Source organism: Podarcis vaucheri, assembly GCF_965113315.1.
Source record: "Podarcis vaucheri genome assembly, chromosome: 9".
Classification (NCBI taxonomy): Eukaryota; Metazoa; Chordata; class Lepidosauria; order Squamata; family Lacertidae; genus Podarcis; species Podarcis vaucheri.
This window is the reverse complement of record NC_138767.1, coordinates 64,135,330-64,155,857: the sequence shown is the minus strand read 5'-3', so window position 1 is coordinate 64,155,857 and position 20,528 is coordinate 64,135,330. Positions and strand designations below refer to the sequence as shown.

The 20,528-nt window shown below is 43.3% G+C and overlaps 1 protein-coding gene across 3 annotated transcripts in view; it reads right to left on the bottom strand.

Annotated features, from left to right (window-relative positions):
* Positions 1-13,280: 13,280 nt before the first annotated feature.
* ARAP2 (ArfGAP with RhoGAP domain, ankyrin repeat and PH domain 2) overlaps positions 13,281-20,528 on the bottom strand; it is a 158,610-nt gene continuing 151,362 nt past the window's right edge. For 2 of the 3 annotated variants that reach the window (XM_082238008.1, XM_082238007.1), the window contains 3 exons: positions 20,152-20,215; positions 17,984-18,118; positions 13,281-14,611 (listed from right to left, as the gene is read on the bottom strand). In XM_082238008.1, the coding sequence (XP_082094134.1) occupies positions 14,282-14,611; positions 17,984-18,118; positions 20,152-20,215 (529 nt within the window). In that variant the 3' untranslated portion in view covers positions 13,281-14,281. The remainder of the gene's footprint in view (positions 14,612-17,983; positions 18,119-20,151; positions 20,216-20,528) is intronic. The other variant, XM_082238009.1, reaches the window with a different exon arrangement.

Below are 20,528 nucleotides of genomic sequence, written 5' to 3'. Positions count from 1 at the left end.
TATGGAGCTGGTCAGCAAATAATTTTTAAAGGGGGATCAAGGGCTCCACTGTACCTCAGAAACAAATACTTCTATCTTGTCGGGATTAAACCTCAATCTGTTTAATCCTCCATTTTGGCTAGCAGCCACTGAGACATTGCTCTGAATTTGAAATGCAGGCGGTTGTTTTGTAGACCTCCCATCTGAAAGAGACATGCAAAAACAATTGGCTGGGTCACACATGATGATAAGCCAAACCATGACTTACTGGGACCACGTAAATGTGATAATTTCAGGGGAAAGCTTCTAGCTGCTATGTTCCCCCCCTCCAGTGTGCCAGTGTGGTGCAGTGGTTAAGAGCGGTAGTCTTGTAATCTGGGGAACCGGGTTCACTTCCCCGCTCCTCCACATGCAGCTGCTGGGTAACAATTCTCTGAAGTCTCTCAGCCCCACTCACCTCACAGAGTGTTTCTTGTGGGGGAGGAAGGGAAAGGAGAATGCTAGCCGCTTAGAGACTCCTTCGGGTAGTGATAAAGCAGGATATCAAATCCAGACTCTTCTTCTCCTTCTCCTGGTCTCTCTGTCTCTCCTTCTGCAGCACACCTTGTCTTCTGAATCTGGGCTTGTAATTAAGCTATCTCCACACTAACCATAATCTGTAGTCCACATTCATACGGTCCTGGGAAGCCATGGCTTCGCTTTCTGTGACCTACAGACCAGATCAATGCGAAAGCCATTTGAGAGCTTGTACAAAATCCTAAAAATAGAGAATGCTGCTAGAGATCTCCAGCATTGTGCAAAAATGTCATGCCAATGTGATGTCAGATCATTGTAAGCGGCTCCAAAGGAAATCTTTTGCCAGATCCAGGAAAAGCAACACAATTTTACAAAATAGTTACAAAAATATAACTTCTGCGCCAGCAACAGGAGGTGATTCAGCTCGCTAGCTGGCAATAAAGGTTGTTTACCAGGTTCTGGACTCCTAATTGGGTTGTTGAGCTTGCTAAGTAGCAGCTGGTCTTTAATTAGTTGAAAAATTATTACCACTAAAAGTTGCCACTGAAAAAAAAGGAAAAGGAAAAGGAGGATATAATTAAAATGTTACAATCCATATGGTGAGACACTTATCTCCACTTGTCAATAGTTCTTGCTTTCCTTTCCCCTCCTCTTGCTCAGCATTAACAACAGTCAAAAGAGGCGATTTCGGTTTCTCTCTCTACAATTTTTTGTCAGAGAAAATATGTTGCAACCCCCGAGTCCTCCAAAATATTAAATGCATTGAGAGACCAAAGCTCAAATACACTAACTCTCTGACTATGAAATTATCTGTGTTGCTAGCTTTTAAGTATGAAGTGGAATGATTGATGAGTCATCCCTGTTAGCGCATCAGACATAAAGTACTATAATGGAGCATCAGAACCCTTTTTTTCTCTTTTGGAGGGGGGCGTTTTAACAAAAATTAAAGAAAAAAATAATATAGCCTAGACATTTCTGACTTAGGGACAGGAAGACGACATTGTGGATGAGCTGCTTTCAAGAATAAAATAAAACCATTTTTACAACAGCAACCCATGCCTACACTGTCATTAACAACATTAACAAATAAAATCCTATGTGAAAAAATTTACAACCATAAACAAACCATGTGAGGACCCAGGTGAGGCTGCAGAATCAGACCTAGAGCAGTTTCTGTCAAACTGATGCCTTCCAAATATTGTAGGAAGGTAACTGTCAACAGACAGCACATAGCTCAGTTAGTAGAGAATGAGACTCATAATCCCTGGGCTGTGGGTTTGAGACCTGTGTTCAGCAATAAATTCCTGCCTTGCAGGGGGTTGGATTAGATCAGGGTTTGCCAAGCTTGGGACTCCAGCTGTTTTTGGACTACAATTCCCTTCATCCCTGACCAATGCTCTTACTAGCTAGGGATGATGGGAATTGCAGTCTGGAGACTCAAGTTTGGGAAACCCTGGACTAGATGGTCTTCATGTTCCCTTCCAACTACAATTCCATGATTCTATGATTCTTCAGACCTAGCCAGCATGGTGGAGGGTTGACCTAACATATGCACATTCTCTAACCCAGAGCCCATGAAGTTTGCTTCTCCAGCTGTAGGTGATAGTGCAGGGATGGGGAACCCTCAACCATCCAGATGTTGTTCTGGCCATATTGAGTGAGGTTAATGGGATCCAACAACTGAAGGGTCATAGGTTCCTAAGCCCTGTTATAGGGGAATCCTCAGCTACAGACATAAATTACTTCTCTGTTGATCAGGCGAGGCTGAAGACCAGGCAACCATTATAACGAACAAGAGAGGAATGGAAGCAGCTGCAGAAGAAGAAGGGCCAAACATGAAAAAGGCAAGAAAGAGAATTTCTTTTTCAAGAGAACTTAAAAATACTTAATTACGAAAGTGCATGCTCTAAATTAAAACACTCAAGAAATACTTAATACAATGCTCAACCATTACATGTGTGAACGCGCTCACAAACATTTTCACCCTATGAGACGTGGCCCTTATGAAAAGCAATATGGTAATATCACAAAGCCAGTTCTGAGTGAGAGCAAGAACTTAGTTAGAATTGGTGTCCAGGAGTGAGCTGAGTTCCAAATACAACCCTCTAGACACTCGTTCCAAGTGAGGTCAGTGCTTCTTGCTTTCACCCCAAATTGTGATTCCCAATTGGCTGGTATCTGAAATTCTGCAGACTGTCACATGCATTTATGGCACCGTTTAATTAAATACTACTTTGGGGGAAATTGTGAATACAAAACAATATGCAAAAGATGACCACATGAATATTAAGCTGACAGTGATAAAATTAAGATTTGGGTGCAGTTAGTTTGTAATTCTTCATTCATTCCGGATAGATGTCCTGTGTTTCATCTGTTTCATCACACCCTGTTATGTGTGTTCATCAAACCCAGTCTAGGAAAAGGGATTTTTCAGGCATTTTATGCCTGGAACCTGGAAGGGATAGAAGTACTGGTAAGTCATGTTTATTAGCATCCTTATTTTATCCAATACACGGTATAGAATTGGAAAGCCTTTACATGGTTCATTTTTCATGCACATTAATTATGTGAAATTAGAGCCACAGAGAGTGGGCTATTAAGTGCTGATTAGACCATAATATCAAGAACTCTACCAGTGCTGGTAATGATGTACCTAATTTTACTTCCAAAGGGAACAGAGTTCATTACAATTTTAATTTGTTTCCCCACAGTTCAATTATAACATGCTTAATGTGCTACATATTAACCTTCAGGGGCCTGAACATAAGTATAGCCCCAACCAAAATTACCTTTCTCACTTGCTTTATGTGAACAAAACAGACCCGGCTAGAGCCAAATTTTTGTTTTCTATCTCAACCATCAGTCATTTGCCTACATTTTCCACATGGTTAAAGCCACTTACAATTCATAAGGTTAGAAGGCAGATAGAGGGACAAAGGCTTAGTTCTCACTGAGTAAATAAGCCCGTGTTTCACGTGAACCACTTCAGGCTGCAGCTGAGGTCTCTCATGGTGAAATGCTCTCCCGCCAGCCAAAATGATTCCTACACAGAGCAAGCAAAGCATGCCATGAAAAACAACACTAAACAGGAGTCTTGATTTATATATATCTATGGAGAGAGGTTTCATGGTAGAACAGTATTCAGTCATCTGATCTCCCACCTGCAGCCTGAAGTGATACAGTCCCAAATTCAGGTTTCCTATTTCAATGAAGGATGTAGTACTTCCAGGGGGGGGGGGCATCGTAGTCCTTCTGGGGTAATAACAATAATAAGTTATTATTTATACCCCGCCCATCTGGCTTGGTTTCCCCAGCCACTCTGGGAGGCTCCCAGCAGAATATTAATAATAATAAGAAAGTGATAAGACATCAAACATTAAAAACTTCCCTAAACAGGGCTGCCTTCAGATGTCTTCTAAAAGTCAGATAGTTGTTTATTTCCTTGACATCCGATGGGAGGGCGTTCCACAGGGCAGGCGCCACTACCAAGAAGACCCTCTGCCTGGTTCCCTGGAACTTGGCTTCTTGCAGTGAGGGAACTGTTGGAAGACCCTCGGCGCTGGACCTCAGTGTCCGGGCAGAATGATGGAGGTGAAGACGCTCCTTTTGGTATCTGGATCAAGGCCGTTTAGGGCTTGAAAGGTCAGCACCAACACTTGGAATTGTGCTCGGAAACATACTGGGAGCCAGTGTAGGTCTTTCAAGACCGGTGTTGTATGGTCTCGGTGGCCACTCCCAGTCACCAGTGTAGCTGCCGCATTCTGGATTAGTTGTAGTTTCCGGGTCACCTTCAAAGGTAGCCCCACATAGAGCACATTGTAGTTGTCTCAGGGCTGGACCTCAGTGTCTGGGTTGAATGATGGGGGTGGAGATGCTCCCTCAGGTATATTGGGCCGAGGCCATTTAGGGGCCGTTTAAAGGTCAGCTTGGTTACATTAAAGGAGAGTTTGTCCCCTTTTGGTCCCCAGTCTGCACTCAGCTCTCACCTGTGGCTCCTAGAAAATGTCAGCATGTGACAAAAGCTACACCCTGGGAACAGCTTCAACTGGCTGGCTAAGCCAGGTGTGGGTAGCCCATGGGTCTCAAACCCTCAGTGAGTTACGGACTTTCCCTACATGCAAAGTCAGGCTCCGATGGATTGTGTGGATGAGGTCAATAGTTGGTCCAATAGTTAATAAGGCAGTTTCTGCATGTGCTGTAGAGGGAAGTGAGGGGCAGATGGGGCTCATCAGTCTGGGAAGGCTTGCACCCCAGGGTGGTCACTTTGGTGCTACTAACACAGCAGTTTAACTTTGCCCCATGGAGGCGCACTCTAGAGTCAGGCAGATGCCGACAACAAATTTCTGCGAGAATTAGACCAACGGTGGAAAGAAGAAAGAGCTAGACCAGTCTTCTAGCAAAGCTGCACACAAAGGGCTTGGGTTGGGATGTCTCAGATTGCATCACAGCATAGGGACCCGATGCCACACAAGCTCAAGAGATTTCGGCCACACAGTCAGGCAGCCCCATTCACTTCCACTGGGTTGGTACCTTAGTTTTCGGGCGCCTAAAACCCGGAAGAAGAAGAAGAAGAAGAGTTTGGATTTTATATCCAGCCTTTCACTCCCCTTCAGGAGTCTCAAAGCGGCTAGCATTCTCCTTTCCCTTCCTCCCCCACAACAAACACTCTGTGAGGTGAGTGGGGCTGAGAGACTTCACAGAAGTGTGACTGGCCCAAGGTCACCCAGCAGCTGCATGTGGAGGAGCGGAGACACAAACCCGGTTTCCCAGATTACGTGACTACCGCTCTTAACCACTACACCACACTGGCTCTCAAGTAACTGCTTTGGTTTCCGGGTGCTTTTCAGAAGCCAAATGTGCCACGCTGCTTCCATATTGAGTTTTCTGGACATAAATGCTTCCGGGAATGCCTGCTTTGGTTTTTGAACATTTCGGAAGTCGACCTTCCAGAACAGATTACGTTTGAAAACCGAGGTTCCACTGTACTAGTTGAATGGTGCATAAAAGGGTAAACATGCACAGTGGCACCATAACTGCCAGGACAATGATGTCAGCTATACAAAAGGCTTCCTAACACTCTCCAAGGCATGGGTCATAAGGCTTCCTAACACTCTCCAAGGCATGGGTCATAAAGGAAAGGGAATCACATATCCCTCAGCATGGTCAATGCCTAGGTGACTTTGGACGAATACAGAGAGCCATGTGAACATGCAATCATCACAGCACAAAGAGTTCAAATAAAGGTTATAGAGGTCAGATCACAACCACACAAGCCATCTCGAGCTATTTATGAAGAGATTTTATAGAGTGATGTGTCAGCCCTCCTAGTGACACATTGTACACAGATTTGCATTTCTGATATACAAGTTCTTCTGATGAACATAGGCTGGGCTTGATGCGCTAGCAACCTCTCAAATTTAATGATTTTATGATCAACCCTCAGGCACATCAGTGGCATAGTATAGTTTGCCAAAATTGCTGCTGCACAGTGGGCCAGTCAGGGACTAAACATAGGATTGAACTATTTATTTACTTGGCCATTCATGTGCTGTTTTTATGCCCTCAAGGTATCTCACAATGTGGATTCATATACTAAGCTCTGCCTCTTGCCTACTGAATCCCTTATTTAGCTTGGGGTATTCTAGTTCTTGTGCAATTTGGTTTGAAATCAAATGTTTCTTCTTTAGTTTCATTCTGACAGTTCCGACATCCATTTTAAGCACCACAGAGCTTGACTTTATGTCAATGTCACTTTAACCCAAGACACAATGCACGCCAATTTCATGCCAGTTTTATTCAGAAGAACTCACTCCTTTAGAAAACTCCAGTATCAGTGAACTGAAATTGACATGAAACTGACACATCTAACCATTACAGAGTGACTTCAACAACCTTAGAAGAGTTCTCCCAAGATCCATGTGGACATGATGGAATGCCAGATGCAACACTAAGTGCAAGAAATTCTATGCCCCAGTCAATCATGCTAGCTTTCTTTCGATGGGATTTTCTGAAGGTCTGGAATGCTTTGCTTTCAGGAAAAAACCTTCAATGCTGCTACCTAAATACATCCATGCACCTTGTGGATCAGAGGTTGGCAAAGTTGTTGTGACTTGGGCTGGTTCATGGTTCCGTGGTAGGCCGGAGTGTACATGTGCAAACACTATTTCCGGTGCTCGTTCCAGCGCAGAGGAGGCGTGCGCAGCTTCCCACTCGCTGCAAGAGCTTCCTGCAGCCAATGAGGAAGCCGGCCAGCGTCGTAGAAGGCAATCCCCGCTCTGCTCAGTGCCGGTTTAGCGTGGCGCACGGGAGCCAACCGAGCGGGTGGCGGGGGTCCATGGGCTGGTTAAATGACCCCTATGGGCTGCTTGTGGGCCATGGGCCTTAGGTTGCTGACCCTTGTGTGGCTAAAGGTAATGGAATGCAATGCAAGTGTTTCTGTCTATGCATACTGGGATCTGTGGTCCATTCCTTGATTTGTCTGGGATTCAACTTTTCTTCATCAAAGAAGTTAAACTGAATATTTCATCCAAAATTTAGCAACCACGGGTTATTGTCTATTCTGCACTTTTGTTCTAAGTTTTAGGAACTATTGTTCCCTTTTTTTGTAAAAAGCCTGAACTAATAGTTTTAAGTAGTTGAAACTACAACCCTGTGCATATTTAGATAGAAGTAAAACACAGGTTAATAATAATAATATATTGTACCTTGGAAGTCGAATGGAATCCATTCAGGAAGTCCATTCAACAATCAGCACCTTTGTTTTCCCCCCAAACATATAAAAATCCATTTCACCTGTGTAGCCCTTCCGGCCCTCTGTTTCCAGACCTGGTGTGTAGAGATAATTTACTGCCATTGTCCTTTGTCCCACTCCTTTGAAAACATTCCTTCCGTTGTTCAAGGACTTGGTGGGCTATAAATAACTCCAAGATGCACCATTAAAACTCTGGGGATTATTTTCCTCAGCCTGCACTTAAAGAACAAAGTCACCCCATGGGGCATTTTCTCTGGTGGCTCCCCATTTGTGGAATATTCTCCCCAGAGAGGATGACCTGGCGCCTTCATTACATATATTTAGGCGCTGGTGCTGGAGGAGACTCTTGAGAGTCCCATGGACTGCAAGAAGATCAAACCTCTCCATTCTGAAGGAAATCAGCCCTGAGTGCTCACTGGAAGGACAGATAGTGAAGCTGAGACTCCAATACTTTGGCCACCTCATGAGAAGAGAAGACTCCCTGGAAAAGACCCTGATGCTGGGAAAGATGGAGGGCACAAGGAGAAGGGGACGACAGAAGACAAGATGGTTGGACAGTATTCTCGAAGCCACCAGCATGAGTTTGACCAAACTGCGGGAGGCAGTGGAAGACAGGAGTGCCTGGCGTGCTCTGGCCCATGGGGTCGCGAAGAGTCGGACACGACTAAACGACTAAACAACAACAACAGGCGCCTTCAAATGAAGGGGTGCTCTACAAATTAATGATATTGATAACGATGGTGATGATGATGATCATCATCATCTGTTTAGTCATTGTGAAAACAGAATGCTGGACTAGATGGACCCTTGGTCTGATCTAGCAGGCTATTTTTATGCTCTTATGAAGCCTGAGGTAGTCACCCATTACTCAGCACACCAGATCCTTATTCTTGACTTGTTCTTTCTTCTTTGTTCAATAAAGAAAAGCTCTGTGAAAATAGGGCCACCCTGTAACAGCCCTGTGACCACAGGGAAGGGGTGGGAGAACCGGCTTCTATTATGTCCACTGTAGCTCTCCCCATGCACAGGTGTCCATCATGGTTGAACTAGATGGAACTCCCAGCATTCAGTATGATTCTTAGTAAGTACATGTAGGAAAGAGTCCCAATAATATTGAGCCAAGCAAATAATAAATACCTAGATTAACAACTCCGAAATAGCTTTCTTACAATAATTGAAATATGTAAATAGAAATAGAAAATACTATTCAACCCTAGCACGATTAGCCCTTAATTGGCACATATTGGAAATAAAGAAAACAGGTCATTAAACGTATTCATACACGGAATGAACCAACCCCAATTTACTCCTAATGGGTAGTGTAAAAATTGCAGCTCTTGGTGAATTAATGCTAAGATTTAAAAGCAGGGGAAAGGAATTATATTCTATGTTACAATTGGTAAAGTATTGTATTAACATAAACAATGCTCATTACCAAAGTCAGAATGACTTAAGGAAGAAGAAAAAAAGGTAAATCTCACTTCAGAATAGAAAATGGAATAATTAACAGCAGAAGCTCTGTTAAAAGGACGAAGCCTGCATCCAAAGCACTCCGCCACTCAATCTGCACATCAAGGGAGCTTTGGACTGATCACAGGAATCAGTTAAAAAGCGCTAACAAGTGTACTGGGAACACCCAAATCCTTGGCCATGTTGAAAGTAGTTCTTTGGAGTCCAGCCACTGTCTGCTAATAGCTAGGAGGGGGACTTGATCAGATTGTCAGTACAAGTGAATTATTTACTTGGCAAGACACCACCATTGCCCTTTCTTCGTCATAGCAGCCACCTTTGCATAGCTACAGAGCCCATATTTGAATAACTGGCTAAAAATAGCTAAAGGGTTACTGAGATCTGACCAAGTGAGTCAGGGATGCGGGTGGCACTGTGGTCTAAACCACTGAGCCTCTTGGGCTTGCCAATCAGAAGGTTGGTGGTTCGAATCCCTGCAATGGGGTGAGCTCCTGTTGCTCTGTCTCACCTCCTGCCAACCTAGCAGTTTGAAAGCACACCAGTGCAAGTAGATAAATAGGTACCACTGCAGCGGGAAGGCAAACGGTGTTTTCATGCACTCTAGTTTCTATCAAGGTGTTCTGTTGTGACAGAAGCGGTTTAGTCATGCTGGCCACATGAGCCAGAAAGCTGTCTGTGGGCAAACACCAGCTCCCTCGGCCTGAAAGTGAGATGAGTACCATGACCTCATAGTCACCTTTGACTGGACTTTACCATTCAGGGGTCCTTTACCATTTCCCCTGAACTCAGCTCTCACCTGTGAGTCCTAGAAGCTGTCAGAAACTGCTTCTACTGGTCGGCTAAACCAAGGGAGGCTGGCTGATGTGTTTCAAAGCCTTGAGAAGTTAGAACCTTCCCCTGTGTGTGAAGATAGGCTCTGGTGGAATGAGTGGATGAGACCAATAGTGGGTCCAATGGTCAAGATGGTGGTTTCTGCATGTACTGGAGAGGGAAGTGGGGGAAGATGGGGCTCATTGACCTGGGAAGATAGCCTATCTGGAAGAAGGAAAACTGATCCCAAACCCCCACCACCTTGTGGAATATCTTCAGGAGAAGAAAAGACTAAGGCACAAACCCTACACAAATTTGGAGTGGAGTCCTTAAAATGGTTGGATGGCACCTCCAATTTCAGCAGCTCCTGCAGCCAAGCTGTTGCCAAATGTATTGCTCTGTTTTCCTTTGGACCACATCAGCGAGGCCATGGGGGGGGGTCTTGTTATCTAGGCAAATACCGTATTTTTCGTCCCATAGGATGCTCCGTCCCATAGGACGCACCTAGTTTTTTTTGGGGGGGGGAAATAAAGGGGAAAAAATTCCCCTTTATTCCCCCCCCAAAACCAGGTCGGGGAAACCGAAACAGGTTGAGGAACAGCGGGATGGCGGCGCTGCACCTCCCTCCTGTCCCCCAAGTTTGTGGGGCTGGCCGATGTCTGCCCCGCGCGCAGGGCGCTCTGCTATCCACACCGTGGGGAGCCCTGCGGGGAACTCCTGCAGGGCTCCCCACGCTGTGGATGTCTGCCCGGCATAAGGGGTGCTCTGCTTCAGGGCGCTCCTCGTGCCGGGCAGCAGGCTGCTATCCGCAGCCTAGACAGCCCTGCGGGACCTCCCGCAGGGTTGCCTAGGCTGCGGATGCGTTCCCGAAGCACCGGGCACTCTGCTTTCAGCGCGCCCGGCGCTCTGGGAAACAGGCTGCTATTCGCAGCCTAGACAGCCCTGTGGAACCTCCCGCAGGGCTGCCTAGGCTGAGGATGTCTTCCTGAAGCCTGGAGAGCAAGAGGGGTCGGTGCGCACCGACCCCTCTCGCTCTCCAAGCTTCAGCGAAAGCCTGCATTTGCCCCATAGGACGCACCCAGATTTCCCCTTCATTTTTGGAGGGGGAAAAGTGTGTCCTATAGGGCGAAAAATACGGTACACTGCCCAGGCTTTCACCCTGGGGAGGTCACTTCAGTGTTGCTAATGCAACAGTTTGCCTTCACCCCTGGAGTCACACTCCATTGTCTCTCGAGACAGATGGATGCCAATAACTACCTTATCATGTGATGTAGAAAAGGACAAGTGCATCGTGACTATTAGTCCTATGTCACACTTATCAGAGTTATCAATCCTGTTACCTCAGAGTAACACTCAAAGCAGAGGTGTGGCACTAAAATTAGAAGTGTAACACTCAAAACGGAGCATGTTCGGCTTCCGGAAAAAGTTTGCAAACCAGGGTTTGCAGTGTTTGGGTTCCAAGTTGTTTTGAGTGCCAAGGTGTTTGAGAACCAAGGTACCACTGTAGAGAGGAAGAAGATTGTCTTCCCGGGCAGTTACTTGAATGTTTTTAAAATTATTATTGGTTAGGTCAGAATTAGATGATAAAAGAGATCTGTGGCTGATGCGTATTATTTTCAGCCCAACCCAAATTTTTGTCAGCAAAGCAAATGGACTTTCAACAAAATGTTGCAGCGTGATGAGCTCCTGTTTGAGAGATTCATTTGAAGCTTCCATTCAGTTTACTATGCCCACTGAGTAGTCATTGAGATTTATTTTTTTGGGAAGGGGAATCTTCTTGGGACTTCTCTATCCTACACAATGTAACCTACACAATAAACATTAGGAATAGAAGGATGTGTAGACATTATTAATACAAAAGGCAATAAAAAGGATAAAAAGCACACAATGCCAACAACCAAAATAAAACAGTATAAAATACAGGTCGAACTTCACAGTGACCCATCAGATACAATAAAATACATGACAGCAGCTACTCCAGCAAGGCCAGGATGAAAAAGTGAGAGGAATCTTTAGGGTGTGCTGAAAATATAAGGTTGTCGGTGCATTCCTTTCTTTGAGGGGAAGAGTGTTCCACATGGCAGATGCCTTTATACTAAAGGCACAAAATAGTATTTGAGATTCAAATTCATCCTCTAAAATAAGTGGTATCAATGAATTTGCAACGGAATGGGAGCTATGAGGGCAAGGGTATCACATCACTGCCTCGACAGCATGGCGGAGAAAGATGATGTGGCATTGCTTCTTTTTGGCACAGCCATGCATGTCTTGAAATGTCTATTTCTGCTCCAACAGACTGTGCAACTTTACTTCTACAATCCAACAACCAGATAGGTTGATGGGTAAAATAGGGAGGAACAAGGAACTTTCTGAACTTTTTGCTCTTAAACTAGACAAAACCTTCCTGCAGACATTTTAAAAGCTAAAGATATTTTAAAATAAAATTTAAAAAAATCCCTGGGGGGAAATAACTCACTCCCTCTCCCAAGAAACTTTACCATAATATGCAGATTTTGTTTATATAAATGCCAGCTTTCATTTTTCACAATGAATTGATTCAGTGCTAACCAGCATGAGAAACAAGTGGAATAACAGTAATGGTAGAACAGTTGGCTTATCAGAAATTAAATATAAGTACAGTAGATTGATTTTTATTTATTTTTACTCACTGAGCTATTGAAAAGAGAGAGAAAATGCAGCAGCAATTCACCATTGGCTGCAGTCTGAACCTCTGCAGAGATTGGATGTGCATGCAGAGTTCCTTTTGAGAATGTTTTTCACCAGCACTGGGGAGAGTGGGACCAAAATTTGTATGTGCGCCACAGATGCTGAATCACACCAATAATCCTATATGCCCTTAGCTGGCCCTGCACATGATATATATTTTTCCATGAAGATTGAGGCAGTTTGGGGCATTGCTGCATTACTGAACAGGCCAGCAAGCCCTGGTCTGGGATCCATTACTGTTCTAAAGGTAAAGGGACCCCTGACCATTAGGTCCAGTCGTGACCGACTCTGGGGTTGCAGCGCTCATCTCGCTTTATTGGCTGAGGGAGCTGGCGTACAGCTTCCGGGTCATGTGGCCAGCATGACTAAGCTGCTTCTGGCGAACCAGAGCAGAGCAGTGCACGGAAATGCCGTTTTACCTTCCTGCCGGAGTGGTACCTATTTATCTACTTGCACTTTTACGTGCTTTCGAACTGCTAGGTTGGCAGGAGCAGGGACCGAGCAACGGGAGCTCACCCCGTCGCGGTGATTCGAACCGCCGACCTTCTGATCGGCAAGCCCTAGGCTCTGTGGTTTAACCCACAGCGCCACCCGCGTCCCTATTACTGTTCTAACAAAGTACTAATACAGTCCACCATTTTGTTTTCATCCAAAATGTGTTTTTATGGTCTGTATTATTTTCTTAATACTATAATCTAATACAAGTTTGCCGTGGCCTTTGTCTAGAACAATAAACTTATGAACTTGAACTAAAAAAAAAAAACAGTTTAAGGTTCATGATACTTTAATGACAACAAAAAAGTTCATTAAATGGACTGTTGAGACACCCAAGAGTTTTCAGGTAGTCTAAGGTGCAGAAATATTTCAGAAATGCTCCTCTGCTCTTATTATATTTACATCAGTTACATTTAGAACTAACAGTGTTAAGATGACCCCTTATTCACTGCCAAATCCCATTAATCTTTCCCTTCTCTTCCAATTGCCTATAAAATCTGTTACATGAAATGACATAGCTTGGATTCGCAAGTGAAAAATGATGGCCAGTATCACTTTATTCTTCAGTATGTTAGCAGCAGCAAGTTGTACATAAATAGGTATAAATCCACTTTTTAAAAAACGACGACGCAGTATATTACATTCAAGAGTTTGGGTAAGGTGACTATAGTATCCTCGTCAAAATACTGGTCTGATCTGCGCATACGGCAGAATGTGAGGTGAGAATGAGATTGTTGTAGCCAAATATGATGGACTGGACTGTTACAATTCAGAGTGCAGATGCGGGAGGATTTTAATGCTATTGTTTGTTTAAAAAGTAAAATAAAATAAATTCTCTGCTCCTGGAAAACTAGCACTAGCGGAAATAGTACAAAATCAATGGCTTCTGCATTAGGGCCAAACTACATGGTTTGGCTCTCAGTGTGTGATTTTTCTTTCAGAAACTGCCAATATGTTGATTGGCAAAATTCTGATTGGGAACTTGGTTTGCAATGATAGAGGAATTTAGCCATCTCTCCCTCCTGCTATCTAGATCAGTTCCTCACACACCTCCCAATGTGTAGATGGGAGGAAGCTCCCATTTCTCAAAGAAAGAAAACACGAACTCAGGGGAAATCTTAATGCTTAAAGTCATGCAACTTGGCTCTTAGTGAAAATTCTGCAGTCTGGTGTTCTCAGCCTTGCCTATGGGCAAGTTTGCAACCTATGCCATTGATAGGTTTCTAGGTCATCGTGTAGTTTCCTTGAATTGACAGATCACATTTCAAACTCCTCAAAGCTTTTTAAAAGAACGCTCTATGCCCTGGGAAGCTCTATACGACATACAACAAAGATAACCATGTAGTTGTGATCAACGGATGAGTTGTTCATTCTTGTGACCACACAGTCAAGCCCCATGGATTGGTAGTCAACACCCACTTTCTCTTAGATCATCTATAAATACATTTCATAAGTCTGCACACTGTACACGGACAACATATTGTGTTTCCTAGAATATTTTAGTCTCTGATGTGCAAATCTGAAGAACTGATTCTAAGTGTTTTCATGGACAATTCTGTGCCTCTGCAGGACACTGTTGAGTTCTTGAATAACATTTGCTGGAAGCTGCTTATCAGATTCCTGATGGGTTTGGCCAGTCTTGATCTCATTTTTCTTTGGTGACTTGCATTCCTTGTAGGGTCTTTGGGGTAAGTCAAGAATATCTGCCCCCGTGTCATCCAAACAGATGAGGCTCCGGTGTTTTCTCGCACGGGTTCGGGCTTTTTCCTCCTTGCGCTCCAAACACTGAGCTACCAACGTCGCTTTTTGTTTTAAACCTTTCCTGTCTTCAGTTAAGTCGCTTTCAAATTCCAGTTTTGAATTCTGAAGAAAGAGGAGCACAAGTTGAAATGCATGCTCAATACACACCCAAATAATTATCTGTAGCTCGTTTAGTTTGAAAGCAATTGTGGCCATTGTTTGTGAAGCAGACAAGAATTTTTATATAACTTTCCCTTACAAGCAAGGCTTTCTGCTGCTACCCTGGGATTGCTAGATTTCCAAATGTGAAATTCCAGACAAAGTTGTTGACATTTTTTGGCTGAAGTTGTTGAATAAGCTTTTGGGGTTTTTTAAAAGCATTAAAAAAACCACAACTACCCTAGTTGCCATATGTCCAGGCCTTCCCAAGCATTTTGCTGATTCAGTGAAAATATGCCCGGACACCATTTTGACAGCCCAATTCCAGGACATGTCTGGGAAAACCAGAATGTATGGCAGCTCTCCTTCTGAGAGAGACGTGGTTTGAGACAACACACAAGACTAATGTTGTCTCCCTCATGGTGCCCTCTCTCTGTAGCTCCCTGTCTCAAGAGGTTTGGTAATCTCTTTTCTGGGTTCCATGGGAATGGAAATCTTTCCTTTTAAAAAAAAAAAAAACATTTTATTTTGTTGCTGCTTAATGTACTGAGTTCTTGACTTCTGTGTTTTTGCTGCTGCTGCTGTATTACATTCATTTAATTCCATTTATATGTATTTATTTTACTTTATTTAGTACTGTTTTTTTTTAAAAAAAATCATTCAATTCTAACCCATACTTCATAGGGTAATCAGTTTTAATATTTTGTTGGGAGCCGTCCAGAGTGGGTGGGGCAATATAAATATAAATAATAATATTTATATAAATATAAATAATAATGATGATGATTATTAATAATAATAATATCTCAGGGTGGAGTCCAATACAAGCAAATATGTGTTTTGAGAGCTGGATCACATTATGATGGTTTGTAAGCCGTTTTATGGAGAGGAGCAACAGGGTATACTTTTAAAAAAATAAGCAAATAAATAAGTTCAATACTGAGATGAGCTCCATTGCATGTTACTTCCTATTCTGCCCTACTGAGGCAAAACAGAAAAGGAGGTCATTGTATCGTTAGCATTCTGAATTTCTAAAGGGCTTAGAGCCGGGATGTCCCTTCAGATGTGATCTAACTACAATTCCTATCATCCCTGACAATTGCCCCAATGTCGGCTAGGGCTGATGAGAGTTGGAGTACAACATCAGGGTTGTGGATTTGAGCTCCATCTTGGGCAAAAGATTCCTGCATTGCAGGAGATTGGACTAGATGATCTTCACAGTCCCTTCCAACTCCACAATTTTATGATTCTAAGATCATCTGTGGGGGCCCAGGATCCCCATCTCTGGAGAAAAAGAAACAAGAAACTACAGTGGTACCTCGGGTTAAGTACCGTATTTTTCGCCCTATAGGACGCACCGTCCCGTAAGGCGCACCTAGCTTTTTGGGGGGGAAATAAAGGGGGGGATTATTATTTTTCCCCAGGCACGGGGCTGGGGCGGGGGAGGCCCGAGCTTCCCCCGACCCCAGCCCCCAAACAGGCAGCTCTCTGCAAGCACTCCCGCTGCTTGCGGACAGGTCCGAGAAGCCTGGACGCGCTGATCTCAGCGGCACAGGCTTCGGCATGCCGGCAACTCTCCGCAAGCAGCGGGAGCGCTCCCGCTGCTTGTAGAGAGGTCCGCGAAGCCTGGAGAGCGAGAGGGGTCGGTGCGCACCGACCCCTCTCACTCTCCAGGCTTCAGCGAAAGCCTGCATTCACCCCATAGGACGCACACACATTTCCCCTTCATTTTTGGAGGGGGAAAAGTGCGTCCTATAGGGCGAAAAATACGGTACCTAATTCGTTCCGGAGGTCCGTTCTTAACCTGAAACTGTTCTTAACCTGAAGCACCGCTTTAGCTAATGGGGCCTCCTGCTGCCGCTGCGCTGCCGGAGCACGATTTCTTTCCTTATCCTGAAGCAAAGTTCTTAACCTGAAGCACTATTTCTGGGTTAGCAGAGTCTGTAACCTGAAGCGTATGTAACCTGAAGCATATGTAACCTGAGGTACCACTGTATAATGTGTACAAAAATAAGAAGAAGCCGCAGACCCTTCTCCCCAAGGCTTGTAACTTGAGAGACTGAACACATTTTTTAAAAAAAAATGTTGAGAGAGAAAGGTCTGCTTGAAGATGCCAGAGTGAAAAATTAATTTTGAGAACAGTAGAATTTGAGCCAGATGAGCATCAGGAGGTCCTGAGTTCTAACGCAGTAAGTGAAACTGGATGCAATTAAGGAACAGAAGATATAATTTAGGGTTCATAAAGTAGAAGGACATAAGAACACTGAAGGATTTGAGGAGGGATATGGAGAAAGAAGAAGAGAAAGAAGAGAAATCAGAACAATAAAGTCGTTAGAAAGCCAGTAGAAGATTATCATCATTAACATCCATTGTGTATGGAAAGTTTCTTTTGTATTCCCAAACTGATAACTCAAAAATGAATCATATCCACATAGGCAAACCATCTGTTATGCCCCCATGTGTATATGCAGTGATTTCTAGTCAAGTTGGATGGGTAAGTTAGAGCTATAAATTTTATTTTCTCCCTACCTCACCTAGAAACAGAACTAAACACTCATACCCAAAAGACACGACTGCACTCCTTGTGGGAGCACACTATTCATCTTGCAAGGCACATATGTTGAAGAAACAAATCCCAACAGACCCTAAATGTCTGCTGCTATACGAGGAGACCTCAGTTGCTATGGTTCCAGCCAATTTCTTCTTCAAGTTGAACAACATTATAATGGAAATATATGGCTGCTAAGTTCCAGATGAGGCTTAATTTACTATTTCAGCTGTTTAGTGCAATTCTAGATATACATTTTTGAGAACTTCCATGCTTTGGGGGGAATAAGCAGTGATATGGCACAGGAAAAGAGTGAAATTATTCTTTGATGGATGCATTAGAGCTCTTGAAGTGCAATAATTTTTCATTTAATTCAAATGGATATTTTGTCCCCTAGACAAGACTTCTATTTAATGAAAAATTAATCTGACAGAAAAAAATAAATAGAATTATTTATGAGTGCCAATGCAGTTACATGAATCTCACAAAATGTGCCACAAATCTTTAACATCAACATGTTATTATGACATAAATTCAAATATTTAATATACAGAACTAATTCCATACAAAAGAGAGTGTGTATATTATCCTTTGCCTTCAGTTAATGGATGCCATTTTTTAAACTGTTAAATTTCTTTCTTTAATATAGGCTGGAGTGTGCTATGTTTGTGTAACTGCAAAGGTCTCTGCGTTAGGAATATCTACTGTTCTAATTATCACTGGACTAGAACACCTACAAAAAGTGGAGTAAGATAAATGCTAATAACCAAATATATCCAGCAACCCACCTCTGATGTGTTGACTTTGGTTTTGGGCACACTTCTTTCTTGTTGAATTGGTATTAAAGGCAAGCCACCAATTTTTGGATTTTTAGTAACAGATTGCTTTCTTGTCTTCCCATCTGGTGGCCAGATATCACTGTGCTGTGGAAAATTTGTCAAGTCAGAGACGTTATTACTGCAAAGTGCAATCTCTTTAGTATACAAAATTAAAGCAGTATATTTTAGAACGCAGTGGGGTTCTCAAATGTGAAAAAGAGCAATGTGGTGACCTTTGAAGCCCTTCTAAGGCAACTGGTGACCAATGCATGCAGGGACTATTGAGATTAGGCCCGTCAGCACCCCAGCTACAAATTAGCCAAGTCCCCAGCAAATCTACCCTCATCGCCAGTCAGAAGAAGGCCGCACTCTCAATATTGCTTTCATGCATTCTCTACTGTGAGCTTGCACTTGATATAAACAAGACTCCTGAACATCTTTTAAACTGACTCTTGTGGGAAAGTTGTCAGGAGCTGAGGAACATCTAGATCAACCCTGGAAGATAATCTGATATTTGGCAGGCTTTATCCCCTCAGATCACCTAGATCAGCCTTTCTCAACCTGTGGGTCCCCTGATGTTGTTGAACTACAACTCCCATAACCCCTAGCTAGCAAGGCCAGAGCTCTGGGATGATGGGAGTTGTAGTCCAACAACATCAGGGGATTCACAGGTTGAGAACCGCTGATCTAGATCATACCTAGAATGAGCTAAGGAACATCTAGATCATCCCTAGAAACCATCTGATATTTGGCAGGCTTCATCCCCTCAGAAGGGGGAACCATGTCTGCAATTTACATCCAATTCTGGAAGACTATTAAGAAGTTACAGACTTAAAAATATATCAATGTTCCCAGCATGAAAACTCCTATGTGTATTTGCCAGATCGGGGACTGGGGGACAGGCAGCTTTGCCTGTAAATTCCATTCACCTTTGTAAAAAGGAGTGTGTGTGTGTGTGTGTGTGTGTGTGTGTGTGTAGATAGGTAAAGGTAAAGGACTCCTGGATGGTTAAGTCCAGTCAAAGGTGACTATGGAGTGCGGCACTCATCTCGCTTCTCAGGCCGAGGGAGCCGGCATTTGTCCACAGAGAGCTTTCTGGGTCATGGGGCCAGCATGTCTAAACCACTACTGGCCCACGGAACACAGTGACGGAAGCCAGAGTGCACAGAAATGCCATTTACCTTCCCACCGCAGCAGTACCTATTCATCTACTTGCACTGGCATGCTTTCGAACTGCTAGGTGGGCAGGAGCTGGAACAGAGCAATGGGAACTCAACACTGCTGCGGGAATTCGAACTGCTGACCTTCTGATCGACAAGCCCAAGAGGCTCAGATAGATAGATAGATGATAGATAGATGATAGATATAGATAGATAAATAGATGATAGATAGATAGATAGATGATAGATGGATAGATAGATAGATAGATAGATAGATGATAGATGATAGATGATAGATGATAGATGATAGATATAGATAGATAGATAGATGATAGATAGATAGATGATAAATAGATATAGATAGATGATAGATAGATAGATAGATAGATAGATGATAGATAGATAGATGATAGAGACATTTTCAGATTGCCCATTAACTAATGGGAATGAAACAGATTTTAGGATAGAATAGATAAGATTTGAACCCGAATATTGATTTGAAGCAGAATGGTGCCAAATAGATCTGAAACAGACCAGACTGCTTCCAAAGGTACTGATTCTTGGGGTTTCTGTGCACCCCTAGGAGTGAGGTGGTGTCGCTCTGTATATCAAAGAGGCCATTAAGTGTAATCGCAAATGATGTGAACATCTCCACAGGGTAGCAATAGCAGGCCCTCAAAATAATTCAGTAGTGGGGAGATACACCCCTCCCCCATGACCAAAACGGTGAGAGCAGCCTTGAGATACAGAATGAAATCAGTGAGGTATCTAAAATGAGAAAGCTTTTATTGAGGAACGATGTCATGTGTAGTTTACAATTTATGTTGATAAGGTAAATTTTTGTTTAATGAGTGTGTGGGTGTGTATGCATGCAGACAAATGCATTAATACATACCTAACACATACATTAAAATGCAAAATTATTTTCAAGAACCCAGAGAGTTGTTCTTTTGAATAATGATATAAAAGAACTAATACCTGTGCAATAAAAATGCTGCTTAGCCAATCCAATTGGGAATCCTGTCCATCACAACACAAATGCCTAGAAGACACACATTAATTAGCGTGAATTCAGTTGCAGTGACATAATATACTACACAAGCAATGCCAATCAGGTTGGCACAATAACTGTTTGCAATACTTCAGAAAAATCTAAGCAATAATGGAGAAGACATGGATCAAATCTGAAGATACATCACTATGCATGCTTAGCGGACAGATTCTGGCATTGGTAGAACTCATACTTTCAGTCCTTTAGTGTCTAGGGAAAAAGCAGTCAGTGTGATATAGTAAAACATGTGTTAGTTTTGGATTTGGGGTATCTGGTCTCAGATTCAGGCAAGAATCTCTTTGTG